The 22,547-nt window shown below is 37.4% G+C and overlaps 1 protein-coding gene across 1 annotated transcript in view; it reads right to left on the bottom strand.

Annotated features, from left to right (window-relative positions):
* Positions 1-15,815, bottom strand: part of SYNPR (synaptoporin) — a 186,933-nt gene extending 171,118 nt beyond the window's left edge. Inside the window, exon 1 of the mRNA XM_072598783.1 lies at positions 15,544-15,815. Within this exon, the coding sequence (XP_072454884.1) occupies positions 15,544-15,567 (24 nt within the window). The 5' untranslated portion in view covers positions 15,568-15,815. The remainder of the gene's footprint in view (positions 1-15,543) is intronic.
* Between the last annotated feature and the right edge of the window lie 6,732 nt (positions 15,816-22,547).

Raw genomic sequence — 22,547 nt, forward strand, 5'->3', positions numbered from 1 at the left:
AATGAGACAAAGGATGTAAAGTACTTTAATTACAAATAGCCGTCACAAGTGGAAAGTCTAAGAAACATTATTTCTGGGTAATTAATGATTTATTAATTAAGTCAACAAATAATCAATAAATTAATGGTTAGTGGTTTCTCAATAACCAAAGACATAACCATGGAGACCACTGAATTCTTAAAAACCTTTGGAAAAGGAGGTGCCCTTGACAGGTGGAAATCAACCCTGATTGGTGAACAATCAATGGGGGTGGGCATATTAGTGAGGAGGTGGGTTAAAAGTCTCCGGCTCCTCCTGCTGAGAACATTGTTTGATCAAGAGACTCAGCTGCCTCCAGCACTCTGGAGAAAGGAATCCATCTCCAACCACTCTTGTTGGTTTTCTCCTTCATAAGCTTGATCACTCTAAATTCTAATGGAAGACAAGGACACAGACTCATTTCCTTGGGGTAAAAACTCACCTATACTAGATTCTGTTTACATTTTAAACAGGAATAAGGCCTTCTAGTTGGGTGAGGTCCTGCCCAAGATTGAGGAGCATGTATCCCAAGGATTTGGGCAATCTCATCTATCATCAATATCCCTCAGAAACTGATTGAATGACCTGCAAGGGCTGATCCCTGAATAAGAAAATAGGAAAAATCTCAAACCTAATTTAATAATTGGTTATTAATATAACAAAAAAATCATTTGTCTCACAACCATACAACTATGTATTATTAACATGGATATTTATATTTCAACTTTTCAGAAGATTCATGATCTGAAATTTTAAGTGAATATACTTGTCACTAATAAAGACTGAACCACATTGGAGAGTCAGTGTGGTATAAGGGAAAGATTTTCAGGTTTGTAGTTAGAGGACCTTAGTTCTGTCTTTGATGCTATTTATGTGACCTGGGGCAAGCCTCATAGGCTCCCTGTGCCTTAGTTTCCTCATTGGTAAAACAGACTAGATGATTTCCAGGGTCACTTCCCATTCTATGTCAATGACTTCTCTATCACTTAATGGTCAGACTTCGAAAATTTGAAAGAATATAGCTTGTGGTTGAAAAATCCATTGCTGTTGATGAATGTGTTGATGTGCCTTTCTATACACAGTTAGGCTGGTCCTTAGATAATTGACATCCACATCAAATTCTGGACTCCTATGAGAAGCCATTTCAGCTTGGTAGATCCTCCCTAGGCCTTCTGCTACCATGGGTTTCTCCTCCATACTAAAATGGAGCATCGGTATAGGACATGTGCTGAAGCAACAGAGCGAATTTCAGGTTTATATAGTAAATAAATAAAACAAAAATTCATTTTATTTTTGCATAGTGTATTTAGGCAGCATACTTTATTGTACCAGTAACCTATATCTGTTGGGCAGTTCTTGACCAGAAACAAGTGGCCCAGACATGGTTTGAAAAGATGTAGCAATGTAAGAAGGAAAAAGAGAAAAATTGGGTTTCCACATTTCCACCTATCAACTTTGACAAATAGAATCTTCTCATCCTTATTTTGGCCTGATGATATGGAAGGAAGGGAAAAAAACATTTATTAAGTGCCTACTGTGTGCTAAGCACTTTGCAAATATATCTTGTTTGATCCTCACAACAATGCTGGGATATTGTAATTCCCATTTTACAGTTGAGGAAACTGAGACAAAAGGAGGTTAAGTGATTTGCCCAGGGTGATACAGTGAGTGTATTAGGGACTGGACTTGAACTCCAATTTCTTAATCCCAGCCTCAGGTTTCTATGTACTGCATCATGTAGCTGCCTGTGGAAAGGGAGCAGATCCTATCATTACCATTTATTTACTGAAACAAATGAAAGAGGAGATCTACAGCTAGCACGGGGAGAGCACGGCTCTGTCCCAGGGTGATGATAGAGAGCCATGCTTCCTCTCTGGGAGGCCTTTCTTGTGGTGACTGCTGTGAGTGCCATCCCTGTGCCTTGTTTTGTGGCTAGGGCTACCTCCACACAGGAAACCAACCCTGGTATGATTGTGGGTTTAGTGGCATTGAGGGTGGAGAACATTTGGCCGTTACCCCTGTTTGTGAGTAAAACCCTCTCTCCTGGTATTGTAGTTATAATGTCCTCTATACCATCTTCAAAGGGAATCATGGTAAATTTCAAGGAAGTCATGGTATGTTCCTAAGAGGGATCCAATCTGAGGGTGAGAAGATGAGTTAAATACCACCCTTAATATAATTGGGAAAAATGGGGTTTGTCTCCAATACAACCACATCTACCCTTGACACATTTTCTACCAAAGTTTCTCCACTGCTCTTTCCCTCTTCCCCAGGAATTCTGTGGAAGTTTTCAAACTTACCCTTTCTGCCTTGTCCATTGGCTTCTCATAGCATCAAGAACCTAATCAGTAGGCAAGTATCCATTGCAATAGCAGCACAAGGTGGTTGCTCATACCCACCTTCTGCTCTCCAGAACATCTCTTGGTTGTAGCAGTCCTGTACTGAAGGTGGAATCTTTGCTCAAGGGCAGTGAATGGTGAGTAAGACCTCTCTTACTTCCCTTTTCCACACTTTGCTTTGAACTGAACCAAGTGAATCTCACAGTGGGATATTATATAATTTGTAAATAAATACATAGATATTAGGAAGTGTGTACTCAAAATTTTATTACTGATAGGGATGCATAATCAAAATAAATTGAACTCTGACTCTATGACATAAAAATGCTCTATGACATTGGCACTCCTACTTCCTGCCCATTGCTTTTACCCCAGGTAAAAATAGTCAAAACTGTAGCTCTGTCAGTTAGTATCAGAAACCGGGCTAGAAGCCCAGTCACTCCTTACAATATTTTCTAGATTATACTGACTCACAGCATGGTGTGGTAGAAAATCTGGAAGTCAGAAGAACAACATTCTCTCCCAGGTCTGGTTCTATCTCCAAGTCACAATCTCTTTCTGTGTGTGTGTGTGTGTGTGTGTGTGTGTGTCTCCTGTCTCTGTCTATTCCTCTGTGTTTGTGTCTCTTTGTATCTCTCTGTCTCTTTGTCTGTCTGACTGTCTGTCTCCCTCTGTGTCTCTGCCTCTCTAATTGGCTCTCCCCACTCCCCCACCCCCCCCGTTCCCTCTCTCTCTCTCTCTCTCTCTCTCTCTCTCTCTCTTCCTTCCTCCCTCTCTCTTTCCCTCCATCTTTCTCCCTTTGTCTCTGTCTCTCTGTCTCTCTCTGTGTCTATCTAAGTACCTCTCTGTCTGTCTCTCTTCTTCTGTGTCTCTGTCTCTTTGGGTCTATCTGATGCACATACACTCTTTCTCTCCCTCTCTCTTTCTCTCTCTCTTCTTCTCCTCCTCTCTCTCCTCTCTCTTCTCATAACTACATAATGGTGACAATGATATCAAACTAACCTTACAGAATTTTGGTGAACATTAAATCTGAAAACATAGATAAAATAAGTTTAAATATTTTAAGACTCTGCCCAAGTGTAGGATCATATTACCTTCAAAAGCAATGGGTTCTTAAAAAGTTATTTTTATATCAGTATTTCACCATGAGCTCCCTCAGTTGGATCTTTCCTAGCATGACAGGTTATTATATGGTGAAGTTGTATTTTTATTTCTGGCAAGAGATGATGGTTTGCCCAAAATTATTACCATCAGCTGCAACCACCATAACACAACCAAACATCCTCACTGACTCAGTCACTGAGCTTCTCTCTCCTCATTTTTTTTCACTGAAAACACAATCATTCTCATTACCTCAATTCTTTCTGGGTTATCCTTAAGTGGAAATCTTTAGTCCTAAGAACACACTTCAGCTTCAGTCTAGTATTCTTACTCTTTACCAGGCATTTTAATATGGCTACCCCCAACATTTCTCCTCTTGTGCTTGCCAATTCTTTCTCTTTCTTATATAATCCCCATGAGACCTACTTTAATAATTGGCATGAAGTAGATCCCACGAATGCCTATTGAAATAAACTGATATATTGCTAAAAGCAAGGCCATTTTCTTTGCTAATATTGATGGTTCTTGATATGCATATTTTGTTGTGGCAAGCATAAATAAGTGGAGAAAATGATTGGTGGATTCTATTTTGATGGAAAGGTCCACAGGGTAGAGATCAGAAAGGTTTGGGAAGCATAATTTTAAATGAAAGCCATTAATATCAGAATGGGGCAGGGGGAACTGAACATGAGGAATCTAGCAGTAAAAATAATCTTCCAAATATGTCAAAAGTTGAAAAGTCCCTAAATGAGTCTTTGGGACCCGTTAATAATACTGCCAGCATTCAGTAACAGAAGTGGCTGAGCAGGAAAGGAGTTTCTCTCCTTTGGGTAGAGTGATCATGATGGTGGTGGTGGTAGAAGTGTGAGCCAAAGAAGTTTTTGTGAGGAATAGCTTTGGATAGGAGACTGAGAATGATCTTAGTTCCTTTTCTCTGTTAGCAAAGGCAAATGAAGTGACTTATTTGTGGGAGTGATGGAATTAACCAACAAGAAAAAAATATTCAGGCACTTAGTCTCTGTAGTGAGTAGGTAGACTCATATTATGGGAGATTTTGTTTCTGGAATGGAGGAGTGAAAGAAGTGGGTAGATCAATGGGTAGTAAGAGAATTGTTTTCATGCTACACTTCTGGGAAAAGAAAAATTAGTGATTTCTTGACACTGTAAACCAATTTACTTGAAAACAGAAAGTAAGGAGCAAAGAGAAAGAAAGGTGGACTAGTAGATAGAATGTTAGACTTAGAATCAGTGACAGCTGGGTTGGAATCTCACCTCAGATACTTGCTAATTTTGTAACCTCAGGAAAATCATTTAATGTCTTTAAATCTCACTTTCCCCTTCCATAAAATAATGGGGTTGGACTCAATGACCTCCAAGTTTCCCAAAGTCCCTTCTACTTCCATATCTACGTTCTTATAAGCCTGCATTCCCTAGGACTAGAGTTAGTGTGTGGTAATAGAAAGACTGCTAAACCCAGAGTCAAGAGAAAGTTGGTTTAAAATTTTGTCATGAAATTTGATGATCTGGGTCACCATACCTATGTGATTGACCAGCTCTGAACCTCTGCTTCCTCATAAATAAAATGGAGATTATATGCCAGCTATATAAAGTGTTTGTGTAGATCAAATGAGAAAATATAGGAAATTTCTGTGTAACATATAAAGATCATTTAACTTTCTGGGGGTATATTATAATCATCATCAACTAAAATGGATATGATTTACACATGCCTTCTCTATTACTACAAATGGAATAACCCAGGAAATGTGGGAGGTACAAGGGTCATGCAAAAATAAAACAAGCAGAAAAATGTTTTCTGTGACATTTCTTTTTAGAGGAGCTAGTGGAGAAGCACTTTACTCATATAACCTACTTTGTAATATAGTAGATAGCTTGTACTGTGCCAGATTCTATTTATTTGAGTCACCATTCCAATTATGATGCTCTGTCTCAGAGATTTATAACACAGGTATAAAAGTTCTCTCTAGGATAAGATTAGTTTCATCAAGATATTTTGGAGCTCCCTCACCTTTTTTATACCTGTAGTCTTTTTTTCTGGTTGAATAGGGAAACCATTTCCATTTGCCTGAAACAATCATATTCAGTAAGAAATGGAAAATGATATGAGAATGGACATAAGCAAGACAAGCAAGGGAAAATTGAGGTAAGGTAGACAAGGTAATTTCTTACCCCATCCCCATCAAGACCTCTACCTTCTACTACCTCTAGTGAAGGAATATCCATCTCAGGCCATCTCTTCTTTTTCTTGGATGACTTTTGACCTCTGTACGTTCCAGAATATCCCAACAGTTCTAACAGAATGTGGAGAGGTGCTAAATGGAATTGATCTCTGCATTACTGTGATGGGAAATCTGATGAGCAATGGATTTTGAGGGTCTTTTGTGTTTTGGATAAAGTGCCAGTGGCCATTAAGGATGAGTGCCACTACTTAGTATTTACCATCAGACTTTTGAGTACACACAATATTTACTTGTGAATATAGGGTTGACCAGCAATAAAGGAAGCTCATATCCTTACTTGAAGGGAGAACAATGGTTCTTTAGGTACAAGACAAGCATAAGGAATGCCACATTATATCTTACCCATGACCAGTCTCTCATTCTGATATTTCAGAATAGAAGACATGACTAGAAATATAACCAGTGAGATAACATGCTGTCAACTAAGAGGTTTGGTGATTTATTTCTGATATCCTTCATTTCATTTAACAATGGACAAGTAGCTAATATACATTACTTTATGGTATGGCAGCATTCAATCCACTGAGCCACCTAGCTACCTGTTTAACTTCATTTTAAAGAGGAAGAAACTGAACCCTTGCTAGGTGAAGTGACTTGTTGAAGGTCACACAGCTACTTAAAACCAGTTCTTCTGCCTGTCAGTCTAGTATTTTTTCCAATACATCATACATTTGGTAAATAGCCGTAAAACGTACACAAAACACTTACTATTGACATCATTGTATGTATAGGCTTATAGATTCTGAGCTGGAAGGAACCTTAGAGGCTGTCATGTACAGCCCCTTCATTTTACAGCAGAGAAAAGTTGTGACTTGCCTGGGTTCACACTGCTGGGAAGTACCTGAGACAGGACTTGAACTCAGGCCTTCTTGATTCCAAGCCTAATGCTGTATCCACTGGGTCACCTAGCTACCTCACTTAGTATGAGAAGCAAGTGTGGGGACACTATTGCATCATCCCTCCATATATAAATGTCAAATGAATTGTCTGTACTACTGATCGCTAGAGAATGCTCCCATTTACACCTACCTCTCTGGAGAAGTGTCCATTTATTATGTCCATTTAAAACCTTCTGTTTTGTTTTTAAAACAGTTTCCATGAATAAAAAAGCAGTTATAACAAGGTCAAGATCAATGTAATTCCTTTTCTTAAAAATCCCTTATAAAAGGTTTCAAAAAGTCAAAGGTTTAAAAAGCAATTATCAATTATAGTCTTTCTCCCTACATTTAATTACCCTCTCACAGAACTACTGTAAACTACATAGACATAATTTCCTCTTGAAGAAATAATATTGTCTTTGACTCATATGATAATACTGATCTTTGTGTTCAGTGATAGTATTCTTTGTCAGAATTTCATCACCCTATTAGGTAGAGAAATGTGACCTGAGTTACTGGAATCTCCCCCAGTTAACTCGATTCTAGTGGGATGGAAAGAATGCTGGACTTGGCACCAGGACATCCAGGTTGGAATGTCAGCTCTGTTATTTACCCATGTGACCTTGAGAATGTCACTTAACTGTCTAGGTCTCAGCTGCTCCAAATATCAAATGAAAATTGGACAAGTGTCGGGTACTTTCCAATTTGAAATTTATGGGTCTGATTCTGAAACTTTCTAGGCTACTTGTCCCAGGATGAATATCTCCCACCCTCTTCATCTCCTTTGCATTTACTCCAACCCTCAACATAAGGTCCATAGTAAAAAAAAAGACTCAAAGAGTAACTTTATGTTTTATAAGTCCTTGTCTTTCCAACCAAAAGAGTTTTGGATAAATAACCTGGATTGCACATAAAGGAACAAAAGATGGTAGGCAAAGGTCGACTCGGTCTAGGTACTGATGTCAAAGTCAACCAGGAAATTCAAAGCAAATCTGGTTTAGGTTGAATATGCTTTGTCTCATTTATTCTTATTTTTTTCTAATTGCTTGTAGCCTCTACCCCTGTTGTGAAGAATCTCTGTCCCATCTCCTTAATTTTTCTTTCTCTCTTGGTTTTATAAAAGGTTCAGAGTGCCCTCCTACAATGGGAAAGCAACAGATATTCCAAGATAATTTGCAGTAGAGAAACATAAATCAATTTCTTCCATATGATCATTCCTTTTCAAAGGATCATAATGAAATTAATAAGCAAGTGATCTCTCTCTTGCCTCCTTTCCTGAGAATAGAGCATACATTTATTAAGTGTCTACTATATGCAAGGTACTATTCTCAGCACCGGAGACAGACAGCAGTGACTAATTTGTTGTCATCCTCTTTTACACATAATCAAATATTTTGCTGGAATAATTCAGTTGTGCTACTAGGAAAGCAGGCCAGTCTTGAAATGGAGGCCATGCCAAATCTAGAAGAGGAGAGAAGGAAGACAAAAGCCATTGTTTTGAGAATCTAAGCAAAAATGAAAGAGTGAATATGCAGACTATAAGAGCTTTCTTGAAGAGCTGGACATGACTGTAACACCAACAAAAGTTTTTTCTTTTTTCTCTCTTTTTCAGGGAAAGTCATTGGGTTGGGGTCAGATTTGTACTGAGGGTGGTATGACCTAGAATCTGCTCCAAGTCACTTCTTCCTCAGTATAAACATTGCTATAGCAGCTAATTTCTTCTTCTAGTGATTTATTGTGATAATTTTTTTTGTATTATTTCATATCATGGATTAGAAAGTTGATTTTGGGGCTCATTTTGTGCTGCTGGCCCTGGGCTGGATTTGCCCTGCTGGTTCCAGGTATAATCCATGCTGTTTTCTCTGTGTGCTAAAAATGGCCAGTCCTTATTTGGGAGTCAAAGTATTTGGAAATTTACCTTGGTTTTCTATTTCCCTAGCACAGAATTAAGATGAGGCAGAAGTGGATGAATCCATCTCAGTAACTAGAAATGACTCCTAATATTAAAGTGTTTGTAAAAATAACTCATTGCATTATATGCCCGATCCTGTAATTGGTTCTGAATAGCCCCCTTCTGAATAAGTCCCTATTAGTAAAAAGGAATTCAGGGTTTTCACTGTGATTCTATAAACAAGGGTTAAATTATTGTTAGAAACATCACACAGAAACAGTTCATTAGTGAGATTAATTTGGATATCAAGGCACATTCAGTCATGGGATTTATAGCTAGAAGGGATCTTAGTCATTGTGAAATCTCACCAATAGGACCAAGGTAGGTAAAGTGTGTACAAGACCTCATTTGCTCCTCACAGCAACCTGACTGATAGGTACTGTGGATTCTACACTATCCTTTTCTCTGATGAAGAAACTTGGCTCAGAATGATGAAACAATGTATTTATGGTACCACAGCTAATGAGCGCTAAAGGTAGAATCTGAACCCAGTTCACCCTGAATCAAAGTTCACTGTGCCACCCTATAGTTATTTTATAGATCTATCAATAAACATTTAATAAGTCTCTGGAAAGTGCCAGGCACTAGGTGTCTAGAAACAAAAAAGAAACACTTGCTGACTTCGAGTAACATATTCAATTGAGGGAGATGGCATGTGAATAATTACACGCAAAACATGTAAAAATTCATAGAAGGTTTTTTTGAAGGAAAGGGCACTAATAGTTGGAGAGGGTCAGAAAAGCCCCCACAGTGAAGTTGCAATAAGACTTTGAACAAAGCAAGTGATTCTAAGAGGCAGAGGCGATGGGCCAGTGCATTCCAGGCGTGAGGGAATCCATTTCCAAAATGGGACAATGGCAATGGAGAGTTGTGTGTGAGGAGTGGCAAGATGATCTGTTTGGTTGGATCATGGCATGCAGGAAAAGACATGATAATGTACAATACGCTTAGATAGGTAGGTTGGAGCCAGGTGGTGAGGGGTTTTATAAACTAAACAGAGGATTTTAAATGAGAGTCATAACCTGCTAGTCTCCAAATCATCAATGGAATCTCTCCTACTTTCTAACCTACATAAGTTATAGATAGAGAATATGGTTACAGTTATTCCTAGCAGCAAAGTAGTGATCCATTCCATAATGGAATGAATCTCTCCACATTAAGACTGGCTTCTTGAACTGTAGTGACATCTATATTAACATTATCAATGGCATTGCCAACCTTATGGCTTTTGGGGGCTAGAATTTTCTAAAACTACAATGGTACAATCACACTAATTTACTGGTATTTTAGTGACAGTGCAGCTTAGAATTTTCAATCCCTCTTATTCTGGAAACGTTTATAGACTGATTCTTTCAGGAAATCTAAAGCTTTTGGTATCCTTAAGCAGTCTGGTGGAGCCTATAGATGTCTTCTTAGATTCATGTTCTTAAATTCACAAAATGAAATATGTAGAAGTACAAAGAAACTGATGATATTGAAACAGAGTCAACAAAATATTAAAAACAACACCACAAATGAATGTTCAAATATACCAGGTTAAGAACCCTGGAGTAAACGATCAGAAGTCCAGGATCTTTATAGAACTTTTTCTTCTACTTTTGTCTTCATATAAAAGCAGGTGTGTGTGTGTGTGTGCGTGTGTGTGTGTGTGTGCGTGTGTGTTGTGCAAGGGAAAGAGAAAGAGAGAGAGATCAGCACAGACAGAAACAGAGAGGAAGAGAGGGAGAGAGAAGAGATAAGAGATGCAAGAGTTGGAGAGAGAGAGAGAGAGACAGAGACAGAGAGACACAGAGAGAGAGACAGAGAGACAGAGAGAGAGAGACAGAGAGACAGAGAGAGAAGATTTTATTTTTCAATGATCTGTCATTTTGTTAGCATAGAAGCTCCTTGTATTGATGGTGTCTTCATGATTTACACTGGCTACAATAATTCACCACCTGATAGTCCCCTCTTTAGAATGAGTTCTGTTCAGCTTTATCAGACATTTACTCTGTCATTAGGCAGATAGGCAAAACCTCTTTAACTTGGTGGGGTCTGCCAGAGCTAACAGTTCATAGGCATAGCCTTTAATACTTTTCCTTGAAACCAAAAGGAAGCATCAGACTAGAACCTGAGTGAAGGGTATACTTACATATACATGTCTACACATGTATAAGAACATGTGTGTACACACCCATACTCACACACGCACCCACCCACACACCCACCTAGTCATGGCTCTTAGAATCCCTAGCTTCCTTCAAGATTTAGCTTAGATTCTTCAAATTACATTATGCCTTTTCTCATCTTGCCAGTGATCAGTGCTCACTAATCCCCACCACATTAGTAGTAACATTTATGAATTATTTTTTATTTATTTCATATTTATTTGTCTTTGCACACATTGATGAAATAGCATGTTACACTAGAGAGAGCATTAGAAAATTTGGGTTCAAATCCAGACTCAGCTATTTCCTACCTATGTGATCTTGGGAGAATCATTTCCCCTCTCTAGGTCTCATTTTCCTCTTCTGTAATATGACAGAATTGGGCTAGATGACCTCTAAGTCCAATTCTGAATTCATGAAACTATGACATTATCTTTTATCCCTTCCTCAAACTCTCATTCCAACTTCAAAAGAAAGTAATAGAATGATATATTTAGAAAGTGTTTTGTGAGCCTTAAAATGCTATATAAATGTTAGTGATGATGATGATGCAAGCTCCTGGAAGGACCTTTTTGCCTTTGATAGCATATAACCTCTATCCATGAATGTATTAGGTATTTAATAAATAGTTAGGGGGTTAATATACACAACTGCATAAGAAATGATACCTACATCTTCAGTTTTACTTCAAATTTTTACCCTCAAATCACAAGTAGGTGACCCAACCTAGCCGATATTGATGCCAGGCTGCTGCATGTTCTTTGGGCTTCATTGTGTATCCCCAGAGATAGCTTTCAGTCATGCTCCAAACCAAAAATCAGGTTTATAGTCCAAAGCCACAATGCAGCAGAACAACATGGTGGGGAAAAAAGAGTGAGAAAAGTGTTACTTCTTTTGCTGTTTATTTTGAACTCTATTATGTCTCAGAAGCAAGGCTGAGCTTATTATGGTTTGAAAAATGATCAGCTTTAGGGGATAGTCCATACAATCAATTCTGGGAGATGGCCTCCATATGGTGAGATGCTCAAGCTGGGCACACTTATTTAGTTAAAAGTAAATGCTCATTTGATGCAGTCTCTTTAGAACATTATATAACTGCTTTGGAGATATACATTGATTAGTGTTTCCTTATTAGCACCAATTCCACTGCAATCTTCCTTGCACTGTCTTGCCACTTAGTAAGACAAATATACACACATATACAAATAAAAGTGGAGGGGAGGCAGTGAGCATGAAAGTTATGATTTACCAAGCTTGTTTTAAAAAAATGCTCTTAGGCTGGGACTACTTTTTTATTGTTTGCTCTGATCTCCTTTTAATTAAATCGATGTCCTCACAGAAGATGTCGTAAAGCAATAAGATACAGGAGATTACTCCAAGAAGTTAATATGAAGTTAACAATTTAGTATTTGACTCTGAACACATGAAATTCCAATTTCTTTAGATGCCTCAAATTATTTCTGTAGAATCTTACATAGGTGCAGTGAGCTATCGTATGTCTTCTGGCAACAATTTTACCATATCTATTTCTTAGCTCTCTTGTCAGAAGAATGAAAAAAAGCAGGTTTGCCCCAAGGATAGTAAACCAACAGAAAGATGAAAAAAATAAAAACATCGCTTGCTTCCCTCTACATTGAAATTGAATCTGTTTTAAGAGAGATTTCAAATGTATTGATTTGATGTCAGCTGTTTCTCCCCCCCAAGAGAATCATCTGAATTACACTGGGTCTAAATGGCTTTCAAATGGTGGGTTCAATGTTTAGGTACAAAAGGAATATGTTCTGAGGTTCTTAATTTACATTTTGTCACACTGTTCAGAGTGTCTATTGACAACTGTGTTCATTTTCAAATTATTCCTGTTGTGTAGACAGCTTCCAAAATGAAGCCTGAGGTAACCCCTCAGCCCCTGTCAAACAATCCAAAGATGGGAAAGAAAATTTGTTGGGCAGGTAGAAGAACTAAAAGTTTCCCACAAATATATGATACCAGACATAATACTGCTGGAGTAGAGGAGGGTAAGGGAGATGACACAATGTCAAAATAATGGTGATTATAATTATTAATTTTATTAACTTAAGCTTTGCCTTTAGACTAAAAAAGGATCTAAAGGTAAAGAGGATGAATCTTATGATAATTTTTAAAAAGATGCCTCGATGAAGCCACATGTGGCCTCTTACCTGTCTTTTCTGTGTATGTTACAGTTGCATCAAACAATTTGTAGCTGCAAAGACTAGAAGTAACATTCTCATTCTACAACCTCAACCCCATATTGTTTTATAGTCACGGAGGAACCTTGACAAGAAGAGAGAGTTTTTACGACTGTCAGAAAGGGAAAGAAAGAAAGAAAAACCAAAGACACTAGGGTATATTATTTGTCAACCTCCATCAATTGTTAAAAAGCTGGTAGTTTCTTTTCAGCCGTGCTTCCATAAGTGGCATGTCTACAGCCACATGGCCATAAACTCAGATGAGAATCTTGTCTGAGGAAGTGAAATTCCAAGAAGGAAGTGTCATTTAAGGATGTCGATTAAGCCTTGCTAGATATTATAAGCATCATCCTAAAGTTGTGTTGTGGTGTGTGTGTGTGTGTGTGTGTGTGTGTGTGTGTGTGCATGCGTGTGATAAAAAGCCCATTTAGCTTTTCCTTCCACAGAGTTCCACCAATAGCCCTCCTAATTTGGTTCTGTCCTCCTGGGCTGAAAACCAGCTTTTTTTAGTGTGATATTTCGGTCCATTCAGGACTAAAACTCAAGAACTCTCCAATTAGCTCCTAATCACAAGCCTCCTATCGGAACCTATTTTTTCCTCAACTATGCAGGATTTTGATCAACAATCTCCTTATGTAGATCAACTGCTCTATTTTAAAGGGGGAAACAGAAACACACCAGTCAAACCTAGTCCCCCATCCCCAAGGAAATGGACAACCTGTGGAACAAGACAGATAGGATGAAATAGATACTGCCCTCTCAGAACCTCTGCAAGGATTTATGTCCCTGAAATTGCCTGAAAAGGAAGATAAGCTCTTTCCAGCTAATGACTCTCTCCCTAACCTGTTACAGCAGATGGGAAACGAGCATGATTGTGGAAAATGTGAACAGTCATGAGAGGGAAAACATGATCAATGTCTTCAAGCTTGCATAGCAGTAATTGCTAACAGTCCAGAGACAAAAGTTGCTCAGGAACAGAATATCTGTTGCAGAATGCTGAGCCTCTAGCCAGGCTAGATGCGTTCCTAAGGGTAATGAGTGACTCTCACTTCTTTTGGATGCAACCATGGGAGGTTTTCAGTTTTTTTTCCCAAGGGGAAATGGATTAATTTGACACCCTTCTGCTTGATACAAGGGTTGGCTTCCTTGTAGGATGTTTAAGGGGACAAGAGGGAAGAAACCTCAGCTGGGAGAAGAGATAAATAAAGACCCATTTCCAAAAGCACATTACTATCCCTGAGTTCAAGTTTTTAAAGGGCTTTGGAATGGAAATATTGTGGAGACATCCTGAATGAAGTTGGTGCTTACAAGGTAGAGACATCACAGTTCCAACTTGGACATGAAATTCCCTGGAGATACGTGGCCACCCATTCATTTCCTTAACATCCCCTTATGACTTTAGCTTACCTTTTAATGCAGGGGTTCTTAATCTGGATTTCACAGGCACCCCACCTCAAGGGTCTATCTATATATTTCAGGGAGGGTCTGTGAACTTGTTTGGGGAGTATCACATCTTTTTTCATTATAATTGATTTCCTTCATAATTTTATGTATTTTATTTTCCAAATTTAAAGATATTATTCTTAGAAGAGAGCCATATACTTCACCAAACTGTCCATAACCAAAAAATCAAACAAAAAAAAACAAGAACAATGGCTTCTCATTGTTAATCTTAATAACTGAAAGACAGAGGGCTAAATTAATACACATTCAAAATAAAATTTAAAAAAATCTTACTCTCCTCCAAATTATCAAATTATTCTCCTCCCAAATTATCATCTGGGGTTAGCACAGTTATATTAATAGACTTTTTTCCAGACTGGTGGAACACTAGTGAACAAAGCTGACTTCCCTCTTTCCCCTATGAAAAAGACAGTTAACTGGGAGCTACATTTCTCATAATATAAGCCAATAATTCTTTTACAGTAATTGTATTTTATTTTCTGCCTACTTTTCTCTTGTCTGGCTTTAGCTACACCGGCATTAGGGCAGGGTGCCAAGGGATTAGACAAAGCCTGGCACGCCACATACGATGCAAAAAGAAAAGACTGAGCAGAAAAAGGGAGTCCAGTCAATCTAGATTCTGCCCTGCCACTGAAGGGAGAGGTGGTCTAATTAAGATTTACTTTAATGATCAGCACTAGTTTTTATTAATACAATTTTCAACTGTCCCCAACACACGTAGACACCCCTGCCCAGCTTTGGAGGAAACTTGTCACAAGTGATCTACCTAAGTATTAGTCCCCAATGGGATTCAGTGGCAGCCTCCAATGTCCCCCAGTGGCATTTGTGACTCTTTAGTGGACTTAAAGACAAAAATGAAAAAATTGTAAGGAAAGGGGCCAATTGTAAGGAAACTTTAATTAAGTAGTAGGCAGGGTATAGCACAATTACTGTATCTGTGACAATGAAAACAACCTTTCATTCTTATGGAGCAAAGAATAAGTTTACTCAAATACTTTTCCCCCTGTGAAGCAGGCACCACATCATACCACACCACACCACACACACACACACACACACACACACACACACACACACACACACACACACACACACACACACACCCCTACAGATACACAAACAGATAAGGGTTGTTGAAAAATGCATCCATAGCTATTCAAATAGATAGAAAACTTACCGGAGCAAATATCACCATACACATTTACAAAACAATTGATAATCCAACTTCCCTCTCCTGAAAGAAAGCAGAGGCTGTCTCATGCTAAAAAGAAGACTCCCAGAGCTTTTCAATCTCCAGCCTCACCAGCGTCTTGTCCCTCTTGCTTATTTTTATGAAGCAGATAAGGAGAGCCAGAAAATCAATGCTGAGGGAAAGTGAGATGTTATACCAATCAGGAAGCAGCTTCAGTCTTATTTGCAGGGGGATGGCAAAATGGTCATATTATTAGACAGTGACTGCACACACACACACACACACACAGACACACACACACTCACATACACACACACTGAGGCAAAGTACAGGAATCTGAGACTTTCCCCCTGGTGAGATGTGGTATTCTTTGTTGTGCTGTAGTCCTTACCACTGTGGGCTCTCCCGTTTGGCTCATTACTAACTACTATAAATGCAGAGCAGCTTTTTATGAACATCCTCCCTCATTAGGCTACCCCATCCCTCAACACAGACATGCCTATGGGAAAATGGGCAGGGAAACAGCATTGTTTGGGGGTGGGGGTTTGAAGAAGAGGGAAGAATCTATATAAACCTTGTGAGTAAATTTGAATATATTATATGTTGGGAGCATTTACGTGTTTATCTGTCTGAACAAAATAACCTAAACTCCCCTTATTTTCCCAGAAAATAAATGTCAGATTGTTATTGAAACATTTTGAAAAGCATGCTTATAAATGATGTTAAATATGAAGAGAAAATGTAAGCTTATTTCATTTTTTGTCTTTGTAACTCTAGCACCTAGTCATGTGGTGTGTAGTAGGTGCCTAATAAATGCTCATAGAACTTCTGCTCTTTTTACCCTACTTATATAAGCTTTTCAAGGTGGGGACTGTTTCTAATTTTATTTTTGTCTTTGTAGACCCAGTATCTAGCACAGAGTCTAGCAAATAGTTTAAGAAATGGTTGTTGAATTTTTTTCTGGTAGAATGTAAGCTTTTTGAGGGCAGTAACTATTTCCTTGTTGCCTTTGTAACCTTAGTGCCTTGCACCAGATAGGCATTCATGAATTGATTAATTTCTTCTAGTAGAGTGTAAATTTCTTGAAGGCAGAGACTAGTTATTTGTTTCTTTTTATCCCCAGTCCCTAGTATGGTATCAGACACATAATAGATACTTAATAAATGCTTTATAAATTACACTTAAATGAACAAGTCTGCAAAATGAAGGAAGGGGTGGACACAAAATGGCACATTACAGGTAGCTGTCCACCTGAACTCTCTCAATATTCCCTTCCAAAAACTTTAAAATAACGCCTCAAATAAAAATTTGGAGCATCAGAGCCAACAAAAAGTCAGAGTGAGATATTTTTCTTGCCTAAGAAAACTAAAGAGGTAGACAGAAGTCTGTAATGCTAGGGTGGAGGTCTGGCACAGGTCTTTCTGGAACACACCCAGACAGATACACACAGACACACAGACATACAGACACACAGACACACACACAGACACACACACTCCTCAGCAGCATTAACCATAGCAGTAGCAGCAGTAGCAACAGCAACTGGTTAGAGCTGGTGCTGATTGGTTACTCTTGCCCATATGCAGTTCTGGGTCACAGTTAAGGGAGAAGAGGAGCCCTAAGGGTTGGTTACAAGGAAGCAAGGACCCTGGTCACAGTACTAAAGCAAAGAGGAGTATCATCAGTGCAGCTACAAAGAACCAGAGACCCTTCTTTGGTAAAGATCAAAGCCCAGAAAAGGAGAGTATTGACCATGCCTCTCCCAGGATTACTTCACTTTGAAAGCACCAAAAACTTGCACATCTCTCAGAACTAGAGCAGCACAAAAGAAAAAGCCTAAAGCTTGAGACAGCCCCTCTCCATGTCCATGTGAGCAGAGTCCAATTTTAACATAAAGTTCAAATTCAAGTAGTAGGATAGAAAAGTGAACAAATAACAACAAAATTTAACCATAAAAACTACTATGGTGGCAGGGAAGACCAATATATAAACTCAGACAACAAAGTGAAAGCAGCTACAAAGACAACCCTCAAAGAAAAATGCTAATTGGGTCTAAGCCCAAAAAGAATTCCTGGAAGAATTAATTAAAGATGAGAATGGTAGAGAAAAAAATGAAAAAAAGAAATGAGGGTGATGTAAGAAAATTAAGAAAAAAAGAATTAAAAACTTGATAAAAGAGGCACAAAAATATTGAAGAAAACAATCAGAATTGATAGTTTGATGGGTATGGTATTGAATAAATAGATTAATTTAGATGAAATTGTCATTTTTATTATATTGGTTCAGTTGGCCCATCAGCAATGAATATTTTTTTCAATTTTTAAAATCTGACTTTGTGTGAAAATTGTTTTACAGTTGTATTCATATAGTTCTTGGCTTCATCTTGGCAAGTAGACTCCCAAGTATTTTATTTTTAAATGGAATTTCTCTTTCTATCTCCTGCTGCTGGACTTTGTTGGTAATATATAGAAACACTGATGATTTATGTGAGTTTATTTTCTATTCTGCAACTTTGTAAAGTTGTTAATAATTTCAATCAATTTAATTGATTCTCTAAGATTTTTCTAAGTATAATATCATGTCGTCTGCATAGAGTTTTGTTTCCTCATTGTCTATTTAATTCTTTTCTTCTTTTATTGCTATAGTTAACATTTCCAATATAATATTAAATAAAAGAAGTCACAATGGGCATCTTTGCTTCACCATAATTGTATTGGGAAGGCTTCTAGCTTATCCCTATCACAGATAATGCTTGCTCATAGCTTTAGATAAATATTATTTATCATTGTTTCTCAATAGTAACAGTTTCTGTTTCCTTCCAAGCTTGATTTAGTTATTTTTTTCTTTTGTTCATTAAAAGGGCCATTCCCTGACTACTTCTAAAAGAGGGTTGTTCACCCAATGGGCATTACTTCCTTCTCAGTGAATACCTAAAAAGGCCAGCCTAAAAAGGTCAAGGTCTCCCATTGCATTCTGGGCCATCTCCAGTCATCCTGATGAATATGTGATCACTGAATCAAGAAGGCTCAGAAGGAGAAAGCAAGGTTGGTGACCTTGCACAGCCCTTCCTCACTCAAAACAAAGTCAAGTTCAAGTCATGTCATCATTTCTGTGACGTCATGGACTTCTTTGAAAACAAAGGATGAAAACAAGTTATCATTGTATGGTAATTTCCATTTCTTCCCATGCTCTCTTTTAGTAGAGATGGGTACTGTATTTTGTCAAAGGTTTTTCCTGAATTTATTGAGATAATCATATGATTCTTGTTTATTTTGTTATTGATATGGTCAATTATGCTAATAGTTTTTCTAATATTGCATTCCTGGTATAACTTTCACCTGGTCATAGTATATGATTCTTGTGACATACTGTTGTAGTATCTGTGCTGGTACTTTAAAATTTTTGCATGTATATTCATTAGGAAAATCGGTTTATAATTTTTTTCTCTGGTTTTATTCTTTCTGGTTTGGGTGTCAGCATTGTATTTGTATTACAAAAAAGAATTTGGTAGGACTCTGTTTATTTTTCCAAATAGTTTATATAGTATTGGGATTAATTTCTCTTTAACTGTTTGGTAGAATTCACTTGTTAATGCATCTGGTCCTGGGGATTTTTTCTTAGTTCAGTGATGGCTTGTTCAATTTCTTTCTTTCTTTCTTTTTTAAGATTGGGTTATTTGAGTAGTTTATTTACTTTTTTATTAATCTGGGTAATTTATATTTTTGTAGATATTATCCATTTCCTTTAGAATGCCAGATTTATTGCCATATAATTAGGCAAAGTAGTTCTTAATTGTCTTAATTTCCTCTTCATTGATGGTGAATTCACCCCTTTCATTTTTGATACTGGTAATTTGGTTTTCTTCTTTTCTTTTTTAATTAAATTGTTGTTTTTTCCCATAGAATCAGCTTCTAGGTTTACTTATTAGTTCAATAGTTTTCTTAGTTTCAATTTTATTAATCTCTCCTTTGATTTTCAGGATTTCCAATTTAGTGTTTATTGGGAATTTTTAATTAGTTCTTTCTCTAGGTTTTTTAAAAAAAATTGTATGCCCAATTCATTAATCTCCCTTTTCTCTATTTTATTGATGTAAGAAATTAGAGATATAAGTTTTCCCCTAAGTACTGCTTTGGCTGCATCCCATAAATTTTGGCATGTTTTCTTGTTGATGTCATTTTCTTCAATGAAATTATTGCTTGTTTCTACAATTCATTCTTTGATCTATTTGTTTTTTAGGATTAGATTATTTAACTTCCAATTAGTTTTTAATCTGTTTTTCCCTTGTACATTATTGAATGTAATTTTTATTATGTTATGGTCAGAAAAGCATGTGTTTGCCATTTCTGCATTTGGTTGTGATGTTTTTATGTTCTAATACGTGATCAGTTTCTGTGTAGGCATTATGTACTGCTGAGAAAAAAAGGTATATTCCTTTCTTTCACTCAATTTTCTCCAGAGGTCGATGATATATAACTTTTCCAGAACTTTATTCACCTCCTTAACTTCTTTCTTGTTTATTTTTTTGGCTAGCTTTATCTAGTTCTGAGAAGGGAAAGCAGAGGTTCCCCACTACTATAATTTTATTATCTATTTCCTCCTGTAACTCATTCAACTTCTTCAAAACTTAGATGCTATGCCATTTGATGCATATATATTCAGTACCGATATGACTTCATTTTTAAAAATACTTTTCTGCAAGACAGAGTTTCCTTCTTTATTTCTTTTAATTAGATCTAGTTTTGCTTTTGCTTTGTCTGATATCATGATTGTTAGTCCTGCTTTCTTAGCTTCAGTTAAAGCATAAGAGATTCCCTTTGCCTGTGTTTATGTCTCTTTTCAAATGTGTTTCTTGTAAAGAATATATTGTAGGATTCTCAGTTTTAATCCATTGTGCCAGGTGATTGTGTTTTATGGGTGAGTTCATTCCATTTACATTAACAGCTATAACTAGCTGTGTATTTCCCTGCATGCTATTTCTCATTCTTTTATCCCCCCATCTTCCCCCCTACCCTTTCCCTACTCACAAGTGCTTTACTTCTGATCACTATCTTCCTCCAATATATCCTCCCCTTCTTTAGTCCCCCCTTCCCCTTCTATTATCCCCATTCCTTTTGGCTTCCTTATAGGACAAGATAAATTTATCTATGTTTAACTGAATGTGTATATTAGTACCTCTCTTAGCCAATTTTGATGAGAATAAGGTTTAAGCTTTGCCCACTACTCCATTCCCATCTTCTCCTTCATTATAATAACTTTTTGCTTGCCTCTTTTATGTAGGATAATTTACCCCATTCAATCTAACTTCTTTCTTCCTCTAGTGCAATTTTCTTTCTCATCCTTTTATTTTATTTTTAGGGTACCATCCTATCAAAATCATCTATATCCACACCCTCTATCTACATATAGTCCTACTTGCTCTTATAGTAATAAAGTTAAGTTACAAATATTATCTTGACAGATAGGAACATAAACAGTTTAACCCTATTGGATTTCTTGTTTCCTCCTTGTTTCTTTTTTCTCTTTGCCTTAGAGTATATAGTATTCCAAGCCCTCTGGTTCTTTAATGTGGAAGCTGCCAAATCCTGTGTAATCCTTACTGTAACTTCATGATATTTGAATTAGTTTTTTTTTTCAGGAGGAGTTGCTTGAAATACTCTCTCCCTGATCTGTGAGCTCTGGAATTTGGCTATGGTATTCTTTGGAGTTTTCAGAATCTCTTTCAAGTGATCACATCAATGAAGTAAAATCAAAAATCTTTATAACAAATTTCTCTGCTAAAGGCCTCTTTTCTCAGATATATACTGAGTATAAAAGTAAGTCAAGTTTGTAAAAATAAGAGCCATTCCCCTGTTAATAAAGGTCAAAGGATATGAACATGCAGTTTTCCGAAGAAGAAAGCAAAGCTATCTATAGCCATATGAAAAAAATGCTCTATAACATTATTGATTAGAGAAATGCAAATTAGAACAACTTCTGAGGTTCCACTTCACACCTATCAGAACTGAAAAATTTTGGAGGGAATGATGGAAAAATAGGTACACTAATGAAACATAATTGGAATTGTGAACTACTTCAACCATTCTGGAGAACAATTTGGAACTATAGTGCTACAAAACTGTGCATATTCCTCTACCCACCAGTGCCACTACTAGGTCTATGTCCCAAAGAGATCAGAGAAAAAAGGAAAAGGACCTAGATATACAAAATATTTATAGAAGCTTTTTTTTTGTGATGGCAAAGAATTAGAACTCAAGGGGATACTCATCAGTTGAGGAATGGCTGAGCACTATGAAATCATTCAAATCACAACTTAGCTGTCCATTAGTTACAGTGGCATTCTTTGGATTCTCACCTGCAAATTCTTTGGAATGGAAAGAGAATTCTCACTTTTTGATTTTCCCTGTATGTGTGTACTTGTCTTACATTCATGCCTGTTTTGACTCAGATGAGACAGAGTCCAGGGGACTGAAAAAGAGGATGCTACTTGTTATGTATGAGACCCTGGCTTGCTCCAAAGAATCCTGTAAGAAATGACACATGGGATCATCCCTGAAGGAAGTCATGGCTTCTAAGAAACAGAAATGGGTATGGAGTGGATTTTAGGTCCATATATTGGAACTTAGGTCTTCCTTTGTTTTCTCAGCCTCTGTACCTCACCCCTATCCCTAACCTCTTCATAGGTGCTGGTCAAGATAGATTTCCTTGAGGAAAGATAAACATGCATTGTGTGCAGGGATAGAACAAATTAAGTGGACACCTTGACCAATATGGAGTCTTCACATCGTATTATCAGTTATGCCCACCCCATTCACTGAAAAGAGGGACCACCTGGATTCTCAGGCTTTCCATCACAGGCTATTGGCTACTCTCTCCCCACTAATGCCCCAGGGCAAATTTTATGATTAACCCAGACTTTTGAAATAGAGTTTAACCATACTGTGTGAGTATAGCAGAGATAACAGTACCAACCACTTCCTACCTCCATACTT

This window comes from Notamacropus eugenii, chromosome 3 (genome assembly GCF_028372415.1).
Source record: "Notamacropus eugenii isolate mMacEug1 chromosome 3, mMacEug1.pri_v2, whole genome shotgun sequence".
NCBI lineage: Eukaryota > Metazoa > Chordata > Mammalia > Diprotodontia > Macropodidae > Notamacropus > Notamacropus eugenii.